Genomic DNA, 12,288 nt, shown 5'->3' on the forward strand with positions numbered 1-12,288 from the left:
TTTTGCATGAACATTTGTCCATGAGGAAGCTCTGCTCGAAGTGGATACCGCGTTTGCTCACAGTCAATGAAAAACAGCAACGCGTCGACGATTCAGCGGGCTGTTTGAAGCTGTTTCAGCGCAATAAAACGGATTTTTTGATACGTGATATGTGACAATGGATGAAACATGGATCCATCACTACACTCCAGAGTCAAATCGGCAGTCAGCTGAGTGGACAGCAACCGGCGAAATCTGCCCAAAGCGACCAAAAACGCAAATGTCAGCTGGTAAGGTTTTGGCCTCCGTATTTTGGGATGCGCGCAAGGTATTTTATTCATTGATTACCTTGAGAAAGGAAGAATAGCATCGATAGCGAATATTATACGGCGTTATTGGTGCGTTTGAAGGAAGAAATTGCGAAGGAACGACCCCAAATGAAGAAGAAAAAAGTGTTCTTTCACCAGGATAATACACCGTGTCACAAGTCGCTCGCAACAATGGCAAAATTGCACGAATTGCACTTTCAATTGCTTCCCCATCCACCGTATTCTCCGGATCTGGCTCCCAGCGACTACTATCTGTTTGCAGGCCTAAAAAGAATGCTCCAGGGAAAGAGATTTGGCTCCAATGAAGAAGTGATTGCCGAGAAATTGAAGCCTATTTTGCGGCCAAAGATAAATCGTTCTACAAAAAAAGGCATCGAAATGTTAGAGAAGCGTTGGGGAATCGATGTGAACACTCTTGAAGGAGACTATGTAGATGAATAAAGTCAAATTTTGCCTAAAAGTTGTTGTTTTATTAGTCATCCTACGAACTTATTGAGTGATGTGCTAGGCAGTCTGAAAAGTTCTCGACCTGACACATACATGGCATTAGAAACTGTCAAACTATAATTGTATTGGGAAGTGGCATCCCTGATATAAACCCATGTAAAACTTGGTTCGATCTGTCAAATCATTCGAGTAGTAGCACCAGTTGAGGAAGCTTTGTGCTAGATGGGTGCCGCATTTGCTAACAATTGACGAAAAACGCATTCGAATGCGTATCTCTCGAGCGCGTTTGGATCGTTTTAAGCAAAATCAAATGGACTTCAAGCGTCGTTTCATAACTCTTGACGAAACTTGGATCCACTGCTTGGATACACCAGAGCGAAAAGAACCTTCCGGAATTACACTTTAATGATGACTTTATTGAATTATTGGAAAAAACGTTGGAACAAATGTAACGAAGTTTCAGGAGATTATATTGAAAAATAAGACATATTTCACGGCCAAAAAAATTTCTTTCATTGCTAGGCCGAGAACTTTTCAGACTGCCCTCGTAGTTGGCCTCCGCTGCTGGCCGTCGCGGTTCGACGTAATCGTCGACTCCCGATCGGACTCGCGCGCTTTCCAGGAATGCGAAAAAATCATCCTCGTGCATCACACACGCGGTTCCAATGCGGACGACGACGTCTCAAGCGTCAAGTGCACAAGTGAACAGGCTCCCATTTTCCAGCAGGCTTTTGATTCGCGGATTTCTCGCTTAGCGGCCAAGTGTCCCTTCAGCAGCAGCAGAGGGCGGCTGCGTTGGGAAACAGCAGCAGCGAAGGGCGAGTGTATATTTTTAAGATACGTGTAAGCGCGCCGGTACAAGCGAAGTAGTAAAAAATTATAGCAGTTGGCAACCTCACTTCCCGACTCGCTCTCGTACATGTATATTCGTGTCGCAACGCACGGCAGGATGAAGCCGGCATGTTCGAGCAGCGACCTCGGCGACAGCACCGGGCGCTTTTCTCACCGGAACGGAGCGTTGCGACTTGCAAACTAGTTCGACTCGTGACGAATTGTTCACGGGACGGTATGGATATTCGAGACGACGTTCCCCCCCCCCTTCTCTCTCTATCTCTCTCTTTCTCTTTGTCCTCATCTCTCTCCCTCTCTCGCGCACACACACACACACACACACACCACACACGCGCAAGCAGCCGAGAAACCGAGCGCGGATCTAATTCTCCAGATCGCTGCATCTGACGTTTTTCAGACGTCTCTTAGCTCTCGAGGAGACAGTGGCGGCGTTATCGCCGGACGACGAATTCCTCAAGCCGGCGAAAGCTGCGCGAAAAACGGCAAGAGCAGCGAGCGCAGGAGGTGCGAGGTGTTTTCTTTCGGAGGGGGCGGGGGGGGGGGGGGAGGGGCAGCTGTTTCGCTTAACGAGCCGGCATCTCGCGCGAGTTCTCGACAGCGTCACACTCGAAATTAATAAAAATCGCCATTATCGGTTGGAGGGTGGTCCTCCGTGGCCTCTGCGCGGTTAGCGATTCTCCGAGTCCGAGACATTCGGCGGATTTAAAGCTCCCGCGGCGGGATTAAAGAGCGCTCGGGGGTTAAGGATCGGGTCGAACGGAGCGGAGCGGAGAGCCGAGTCTCCTAGCCTCGTTGCATTAATTCAACACGACTACCTCGGATATCGCGCGCTGCCGTGTAACTGACGCCCTGCACGAGAGCGCGTTATTTTATTCCGCGCAGTTCTCGGCCGATAAATCTAACGCGTTTACGCTTTGCCTCCTCGTAACGCGGCGGCGGCAGGAATCTCTCCGTCACTTCGAGCGCCAAAGCGTTTCTTCTGCGCTTTTCATCCCTACCCCCCTTCCCGCGTGCGCGCGCTCTTTATATCAATAATTAAATCTCTCCTCCGCATTGTCTGCGATCAAAGCTCTTCTCCCCCCGCCTGCCTCCTCCTCCTCCTCCTCATCCTCTTGCCGAACCTCTCGCACGGTCCGGCGGGCTCTTCTGGAGGAATAATAGAAGCTGAGCATTTTTAATTTATGTAATTTGCGAAAAATCAACGTAACGAGCCGCTCCCCCGGTGAGATCGCGGCGCTCTTCTCTCGCTTTACTCCCGATCCCCAAGCGGATCCGTTAACCTTTTTTGCTATCGTGCGCCGTGCTGCAGTGACTCCCCGCTCTAAGTGACCGTGTTGGGTTAGAAAAAACGCCGCTGCAGCGGCTCTCTTCGGGAATCTCCTCGCTTCGTGGCCTGACGTTGTTGAGCAGCGACTTGTCCCTGATTCTTCGACGACGTCGCAAATGCGAGTTTCATTCATTTGTTGAATATTACTTTGCGCTGTCGTGAATGATGCTCGTCTAATGAACGTTTCCAAGACGTTCGCGACGAGTACATTCGAAGACCACCATTGAGATATTCCTTTTTTGAGGATGACCATTATATTTTCAAAAGAAGGGGAGCAAAGTCAGTATAATTGCTTTCCTTCGCTGCGGAATACTTTTTTCTCCTGCGCCTTCTCTCTCTCTCTCTCTCTCTCTCTCTCTCCCTCTCTCTCTCTCTCTCTCTAAATTTCTTGGAGCGAAATTTTACTCGGATTTCGAGTGGCTCTTCGCTCATGAATTCATCAGCCCGAATCGTCGAGTGAATCGTCGACGTGCTCCACCGCAGATCGCGGGAATATATTCGCTCGAATCAATTGAGACATTCGCTCGTATGGACTCAGAATCCGTTCTAAATTCGAGCGAAACGTTCGCTCTCGCCACTCGCAGAGAGTGGCGCTCCCTTCATTATCGCTTCGTGCGCCAACGCCCGCACCACCGTTTCGAGTGAGACGTCGCTCCGAGAAATTTAGAGGGTACATAGCACAAGGTGACAAACACCGATTGCGCCGCCGCCATCCATTACGCGCGTTCAACGGCGAGCTGCGGCGCGCTCCTGCGCCGAGCTCGGCCGTAATTAAAGGGTTAACTGCAGTCGCCCGCGCGTAGGTCCGCCCGCAACGGCGACGAGCTCACCGCCGCCGCCGCCACGGAGATGTCTGGGCGTCGAAATTTTTGGGGCAATTTTTTGGGTCCTTTGTTCCCAGCGAGGGTGCGACCGCACGCGGGAAAGAAAGATCCACCGTGAGAACGCTTCGCGCTGCTCTCTGAAATATGCGATGATAAGTTACGTCATCCTCGTCGTCGTCGTCGTCGTCGTCGTCGTCGTCGTCGTCGCCGAGGCGGACGAAAATTTTCTCTCGTACATCACGCGAAACATCGCGCGGCTCTGCGCATGTTTATCTCGATAATCGCGCGTCGCGGATCTCGCCGGTTATCCCAGGAGAGGCCGCCTGCAATCTGGATCAAAGCTCCCGCTGCGGAACGCGCGCCAGCCCGGCACGAGGAGCAATCCTTCTTGCCGAACTGACGGGCGGATGTACGAGATTTCCTCTCCCCGGGCTGTTTCTACCCCGATCATGTTCAACATCTGTCTCTTTTTCCCCGGGAAGCGCGAGAACACGGTCCGGCAGGATCCGGGGGAAAAAGCGTTCGTTGCGAGCGCGGCTGCTCGTACCTACCGCGATTTATCCAGTCGCGGATTGCCTTCGTGAGCGAGCGAGCAAGAGAGAGAGAGAGAGAGAGAGAGAGAGAGAGAGAGGAAGAGGAAGAGATCGGACCGATCTAATTTCGCGCGACCCCCGAGGAGCAGCTCGGGAAGTCTTCTATCTCCAGCTGATAGCTCGATCCCGTATCTGGCTGATCTCCATTTCCACCTTTTTCTCTTAGCTCTCTCTCTCTCTCTCTCTCTCTCTCTCTCTCTCTCTCTCTCTCTCTCTCTCTCTCTCTCTCTCCCTCACTCCCCGAGAAAATGAATTTTGAGTCACACGTGAGTGAGATTAAAAAAATCTCAGGACATTTCTCAGCCCCGTCTGCCGCCGATTTCGTCTGCGCGCGATGTATTGCGTTTTGTGGTATATCGAGTAACGAAGAGAAAGATCAAGAGGAGCAGCGAAAGAGGGAGAGAGAGAGAGAGAGAGAGAGAGGGGGGAGAGAGAGAGAGAGAGAGAGAGAGAGTGATGGAGCACGGCAAAATATAAATGTCACGCCGGTAAGAAGATCGCGGCGTTTCCCCTTGCAGCTCCCCTGCCGCGTCTTAAAAAATTCTCATTCGACGGAAAATATTCCGCCGCGCGTTTGTAGCTGCTTGGCGGGGGAAGACAAATTGTCTTACGCATCGCTTTGCTCGATTTAAATTCAGCGCCGAGCACTTCGTGACCGGGAGAAGCTCCCTTTTTCCGTCTTAACTTTTGCCCCTTCGCGGTTCTTAACTATGACGTTCGGATAATAACGCGAGACACGGAAATGACTGTAAAACGGGAATTTGATACGGACCCGGGTCGCTTGCCCTCTCCCTCTCTCCCTCCCTCCCTCGCTCGCTCGCTCGCTCTCCATCTTCGCGCCTTTTGTTCTCGCAAAATATTCCCTCGCAATTACCGCTCGCGCCAAACGGAATGACTATTATTTCGCGATAAAGCAAACGTGTTTTCCCGAATGTCATTCCGCGAGCATTATTTTGCAACGGGCGGCAACGGACGGCCGAGCGAGCGAGCGAGCGAGCGAGCGAACGAGCGAGCGGGCGGGCGGTTCTCTCCCCTCCGCAAAATATCGTCTGTTTTGTTTGCGAGAATATTCGTAAAAATCCATATTCCGTGAGGTAGAGAGAGAGAGAGAGAGAGAGAGAGAGAGAGAGAGAGAGAGAGAGAGAGAGAGAGAGAGAGAGAGAGAGAGAGGGGGAGGGGGAGAGGTGAGGGAGAACGCTGTTTCACAATCGGACGCAGCGCGCGGGCGCGCGATTTCTCCGCTCGCGGGAATATCGCGATAATTTCTGTCGTTACATACCGCGCGCATTTTTCCCGCATCGCACGCGGTGGCCCTCTTTTTTCCTCTTCTCGTTCGCCCCTGTGAAACGTCATGATCGTCCGAAAAATCACCTCGCTAATACGTCCGTTTCTACGAAGGAGGGAGGGGGAGGAGGAGGAGGAGGAGGAGGAGTAGGAGTTTCGCCATTCTCACGATTCGCTCCCCCTCGTCGTGCTTCCTCCTTCCCCCGTCGTCGTGCCGCCTCGTTTGAGAATTTTCAAGTGGCGCTTGTCGATAATTGCACCAATTATAATTAGAACTTAACCCCACGGCTTAACTCCCTTGCCCGCCGCCCCTTGTTCGGGGCATAACACCGCTCGCGGGACGGGTCGGGACGGATACCGGGTGGCGCGTCAGTAAAATTCATTTCGCGTAATCCGTCAGCTTTGCATCTACCCGTCATTAATTCAGCTGCGATTTTAATTGACAGTACAGCTAGCCCTCGCTCGCTCGCCCGTCGCTCTCTCCGACCGTCCGTCCGTCCGTCCTCTCTCGCTCGCGGCTTGCACGCTGCTTTATTATCGATTTTGCGAAACACCCCCGCGGCCGCCGAGAGCAGCCCGTGCGGGGCGACTCTCGCTCGTGTCTCTACGGATGATGCAGTGATAACTGCACCTGTCTGCGTCGATAAACCGGCGGCGGTGAGGGGGAGGGGCGAGCGGGGACAGAGAGGCGGATCGTTAAAGCGTGACCGTGCTGAATTTCACTAAATCCACAGGTAGTAGCGAATTTCCAAAATTGTTTATGGTATCGCGCAATTATGTACAAACAGCGCGGCGCAGCGGACATCGAAACAGATACGCGGCCCGCTCGGCAAAATCAGGAAGAATCGCGCTGCAGCTCGAATCGAACGCGGCAGCGTGATCGGCTCGACGTTGAACTCGTTTATCGAAGCTACAGACGGGTGTCAAGGAGAATGTTTAGGACCCCCGAGAAATTATTCGAGATGCGATATAAAAGCGTGTGTTATGTATTAATATATTTCTCGACAAACGATTGTCCGATTCCATTTAACGATGCGCTAAACAGGTAGATGGGTCGTATCGAGATTCCGACAAACGGTACGAGTTCCAGAACAAGTAGAGGTGACCGGGTCACCTCTACTTGTTCTTGGGTCTCAAGGCCTCGCCGGTTGTCGCTCGTCCGCGTGTCTACCGTGAGAAAAATAAAGCCGGCGGGAAAAATGTTTCGTCCGAGTGAAGCAATTTTCCGCTGAAATATTCGGACGGTTTCGAAATTCCGATTGGAAACACCAGCATTCTGTTTAATCGCGTCTATCATGGTCGATATGTGATGGCCGGGCGAGTCTCACGTAACTGATTCCACACTTCGACGCTACGATCACTAACAAACTAACAACTGACAAGCTCGTTAGCTAGAAAATATCACGCGGTTTGTATCATCTACGAGCCAGCTTTCGAATCAGATCGGCCAGTTTCTCTCAATACACCAGCTACTTTTACGCTCTACGAGGTACATCTCGCAATTTCTCTCCCCTTGTTTCCCCCGATTTACTTGCGGCGCTAATACGCATCATCCAGCGTTAAAAATCGCGCGAATCGACCGAACCGCTCGAGATTAAGCGTCGCGAGCACGCGACGACTGATCGTGCGAATCGCACGACTCGGCCTCGATCGCTCGCCTCGGCTCCATTGACATACACGCCGATTAACGATTAATCTCATCGATCCGTTAAATTATTTGTAATTACATACACGATGACGACTGATTAATTCTCATTGCCGACTCGCCGCTCGATTATCCTAGCCAAACGAGATTTTAATCGCCCTGACCGCCGCGCCGCGCCGCGCCGTCATGCCGGCATTACCTCGCGATTTCATTGAGAGAAGAAAAGCAGTCGCGGCAGATGCGCGTTACACTTACGGACATGAATGCGCGTGCGCGCGCGTGTGAGTCCTTTAATCGCATCCGTCGCCGTTAGCGGACGTTGTTAATCCCGCTGATCGCCATCGAACGCGGGGCGAATTACCCTCGTTATTATTTCGCCGCGGGGGATTTTATAATATTCTCCTCCGGTGTATAATGGCGGTTTAACTCGCTCAGTATCGCACGTGCTCGCTCGCCTCACGTACAGGGTGGTCCGCGAACCGCCGTCGATCGCGAGCGCCGACCGAAAGCAGCCGCTTCCTTTTGCTTTTCTCTCTCTCTCTCTCTCTCTCGATCCGCGAGGAGGAGCGAGGAGAGCTGGAAGATCGCCCGCGCTTCCGTTGTGCGAGAGTACGCGTCTTCCATCTCCTCGCCCTCACTCGGTTCTCGTTGAGCCCCCCCTCAACCGTCCCAGCGTTTTTACAGCCTGAAGACACCATCTCGCGGTTCGAGCCAAAAATCGGCGGGCAATGTCCCGCGCGTAATGGACCTCGAAATCAGATAACCCTCGTGTTTACGAGGCTCTTTCACTTTTCGCGCTGTTAGCGAACGACTCGCAGACGCGACGGACGCGCGCGCGTGTACATACGAGCTTTTACGATATTCGGAACTCGTCTCTTGTCTCGGGTCGCACGAAGTATGGAGGGGGGAGGGGGGGGGTGGAAAAGAGGGAAAAGGGTGCTTGCAACTGCCTTTCCGTGTTTTCTTCGACCCTCGCCGAGCCGAAGTTCGAGTTTCGCACGAGCCGGTCGGGCATCGGCAGCCGGAGCCTTCGGGGAGCGTTGTGCGTCAATGGCGTATAAAAATTTGAGCCTGAGTCGTCGCGCTTTACACATCCGTTCGCGCTTCATCGCGAGAGAAAGCAAAGAGAGACGGAAAGAAGAGAGGAAGAGAGAAAAAAGAAAAAGCAAGAAGAAGACAGAACAAGGAAGAAAGAACAAGAGGGAAAAACGAAGAGGAACAGGAAGGGGGAAAGAGGGGAGGGCAAATCCTCGGGAGCAGCGGGTTAAATGTTTATTGTTCGCCTGCTCAAAGGCTTCGCATAGCCGTACGGATAGTTTCACGAGGTTAACCCAGGAACGGCGCGGCGGCGGCAGAGCAGAGGGTTGTTAGATAAGCTAAAACCGAAGTCTGGTTTCGTTCGTAAGCGACCGCCGCCGCCGCCGCCGCCGCCGCCGCCGCCGCCGCCGTCCCGGCGCGGTATCCATCCCTTCTGAATATTTTAGGAAGTACGCGCGCATCCCTGCGTCCTCGGCATTATATCGGGGGCTCTCGAAGTCCGCCTCCGGTCCGTGGACCGGTCGGGCGCGTTCCGAGTAGATATACTCGCGATTAAATTCACCGGTGCGCGATGCGATGCGGTCGGAAAATCCGCACGAGAGGGAGGAAGAGAGAGAGAGAGAGAGAGAGAGAGAGAGAGAGAGAGAGAGGGCGCGCTCTCGTCCGAAAATGACAGAGAGTACCAGCCGGAAGCGGCGCATTGCCGGCGACGCGACGGAGACTCGCGGAAAGGGTCCGCGCGAAAGAGTTCTCGTGCGAGCTCCCGTCGCGAAACACGATTCGCCGCGAAATGGTCCGGGACAAAGACAGAGTGCCAGGGCACGGAGGATAGCAGATGAGAAAGGGGGACGCAGAGAAAAAGCTCGAATGGCTTTCGCGACAATCTGGCGAGCGCGTGACCCGCGCGCGCGATCTCGATGTCTCGGTCTCGCGCCGAATCGAGGTCGCGGCTCGTAACTCGCTCCGCTGAATTTCCCCGCCGCTTGCATTATGTATGGAGCAGCTCGTCCGGGTATCGCGCCAACTGCGAGATCGGGCCTGCCCGGACCGATTTAGAGCCGATCCGGCCGCGATCGCGAATATCGTGACGCGCGACCGACCCCCCGCAGCGACGGAGACGTCGCGCGCGGCCGGATGCGACGCCATTATCTCGGCGCGTTCACGCGCGTCCCCGGTCGAAAATAGAAAGATGTGTGTGTGTGTGTGTATGTGACTTACGTCGGCTTATCCGGCAGCTCGTGCTCCGCGGCCAGCCGCAGATCCTCCAGCGCGAAATGGTATTCCTTGAGTGCCATAAAGATCTCGGCTCGCCCCAGCAGCGCCAGCGGCAACGTCAGACCTTGATCAACCGTCGTGCTTCTATCTGAAACGGATATCGCGACCCCGCCGCGTGTGTGACTTCGTCGCCGCCGCCGTTTTCGTGCGCGAGATCGCGCTCGTCGATTACCGTCGACAGTGCGATTTATCGATACGGCGCTCGCGATGCCAAAACGCAGGAGAATCCCACCCCCTTCCAGCGACGCACGTCGGCGAGACGCGACGCGGTAAGCAGGAGTCGAGTGACGTATTTATTCTACTTGTTGTGAAGCTGGCGAGGTGCCACTGCCGATGCGAGATCGGCTTGGCCGGCGCGTATTTTAAGATCGTCGAGATCTCTAGGGACTCTCTCTCTCTCTCTCTCTCTCTCTCTCTCTCTCTCTCTCTCTCTCTCTCTCTCTCTCTCTCTCTCTCTCCTGAGCACATCCATGTTCGATCCGAGGAAAAATGCAGGAGAACATTTTCAGGACGCGCGCGGGTATGTGTGTGTGTGTGTAGCGCGTCGACAGACGAATATCTGGGCGAGGGGAAGGTCCAATTAGCGGTGAGGGGAGAGTTACGTAAGCTGAATGTTCCAATTAGCAGCGGTGTCCCAATTTGTGACAATTGCACCCGTTTTCCTTGATAAATCATCCGACGCGGGTTTATACTTGTCTCAAACGTGTGTTTTGACATTCAGTTTCGCGTGTTCAAGTTTACAACGAGTTTCAAATGGAATTAAAAGTCATGGGTAAACGCACTGGAACATCGCATAATTACAAGCGTGCGAGAGATCGGCGTACATTCGCGAAACGTTTCGTTTATGTATTATTTATCGTGAGAGCAACGGTGGTAAACGAGATCGTGAAAGCGTTCTGTCTTTTTCCTTCCGCATCTTGATATCTTTCGCCGAGTTTCATTAAAATCGAAAAAAAATATTTCGTTTAACGGAGAGAGAGAGAGAGAGAGAGAGAGAGAGAGAGAGAGAGAGAGAGAGAGAGAGAGAGAGAGACAGAGAGAGACAGAGAGAGAGAGAGAGAGAGAGAGAGAGAGAGAGAGGGGAGAGCTTGATCCGAAAACAACCGAGGATATTTTCGAACGCTTCGAAATTGCGCGTTAACGCGCTCCATCGTGAGTAAATGAAAGCTACGTCAAGCGACGTGTTATCAGCTGGAATGCAGATCTTCGCAGCTGTGCCGTTTGATAGAGTAGAAGTAATTTTCACTCATGAAGTGACAGGTCGGCGATATTTTAACCTTGAGGAATAAGTCAATATCACTGGACAGTCTCAAACGACAAACCGTATCGTATGAAACGAAAAGGAAAGCACAAACAAAAAGAGAAAAAAGAAATTGCTGTACTTTGGAAATAGAAAAAGAAAAATGACTACACATTGTTCTCAATCTTAAACGCGATTGATGTAATGAATTTGGCCGGTCTACACACAAAGCAGATGCACGTGAGCCGAATGATGGAGAGAGTCGAACCGAATGACCGGAAGTATCGCAACTCTCCCTTTATCGCTGGGGTTATTTCCCCTCTTTTTGAATTAATTAACAGATATTCTTACGTCGACGGGGTGCGGCGGCGCGTCGAGAAAGAGGCGGGCAACGTGTTGACAACGCGTTCGACAAACGTAACAACGCTAACGAAACAACAGCATAATTGCAGCATATATATCAATCGCGGTTCCATTGCGGTAATGATTGGCCGTCGAATAAACATTCCGTACAACGCGAGCGCGTTCTAATTATCGGCGCAACGGTAATTGCGTCACGTCGCTGCATTTTATCGGTTTCTTGGCCGAAAGACTAAACATGAAATATTCTCTCCCGAGCGTTGTTCATTATTTTAAAGTGAGGAGGAGGAATGTTGGCATCAATGGCCGGACATACATCATCTTTTTATTTCATGCGCAATTTAACGCGGACTTCTCCAGGGTCCCGTCAGGTTGAGTTACGAAACTGATAAGTCAAATTCGAGAAGAATCGACTCGATTGCGCTGGAGGCGTGCCGAACACTTCCGTATAATTGCAATATCTATAATTCCGACGAAAACATTATACTCCAAAGTTAAATAATGCGCGCGTGCAGTGCGAGTCACAAAAGTGACAGGTTCGATGTAAGTTGAAGAACTTAAATTATTCCGCGGTGTTCGGCCAAGTTCGAGACTGAAATTAATCGACTTGCGCCGACGCTTCTGCCGTCTTTGAAACAAAATTTTGCTCAAATCAGCGACAAAGGAAGCCGAAGTATTTCTCTGAGGATGCATCGCCGCTCCTTTCGTCGCCAGGTATATATATATATATTCCCCCGAATGAGAAATTCACATTTTATCACACAGAAAATTCCGGAGATTCTGATGCGAATCAAGCGTTGATTTACACCGAACCTCACCATTTGTAATTCTTCAGATCCTTCACATTTTTCTCTCAACGTCTCAACTCAAAGAATCTTTGCGGCCGAATGTCACTCGCTGTATTTACGCGACTGTATCTACTTGACTCTCTCGTACCAGCCATTGTTATCCCTTCAATAATATATTTCCGATATCGCGTGCATGGGAACAGTCTCCCGGCCATGAAATCAAGGAAATGCACGGCTGTGCGTCTGAATCGACGACCGCGAGAGGGCTCCGGCCGAGCGTTCGCTCGTTCGTTCGCCGGCGACCCTT

The 12,288-nt window shown here is 52.1% G+C and overlaps 1 protein-coding gene across 1 annotated transcript in view; it reads right to left on the reverse strand.

The window, feature by feature from the left end:
- The window catches only part of LOC105181493 (SET and MYND domain containing, class 4, member 2), a 65,345-nt gene that overhangs the window by 50,666 nt on the left and 2,391 nt on the right, over positions 1–12,288 (reverse strand). Inside the window, exon 2 of the mRNA XM_025304169.1 lies at positions 9,537–9,681. Within this exon, the coding sequence (XP_025159954.1) occupies positions 9,537–9,681 (145 nt within the window). The remainder of the gene's footprint in view (positions 1–9,536; positions 9,682–12,288) is intronic.

Source organism: Harpegnathos saltator, unplaced genomic scaffold (genome assembly GCF_003227715.2).
Source record: "Harpegnathos saltator strain DR-91 unplaced genomic scaffold, Hsal_v8.6 scaffold119, whole genome shotgun sequence".
Taxonomy (NCBI): domain Eukaryota; kingdom Metazoa; phylum Arthropoda; class Insecta; order Hymenoptera; family Formicidae; genus Harpegnathos; species Harpegnathos saltator.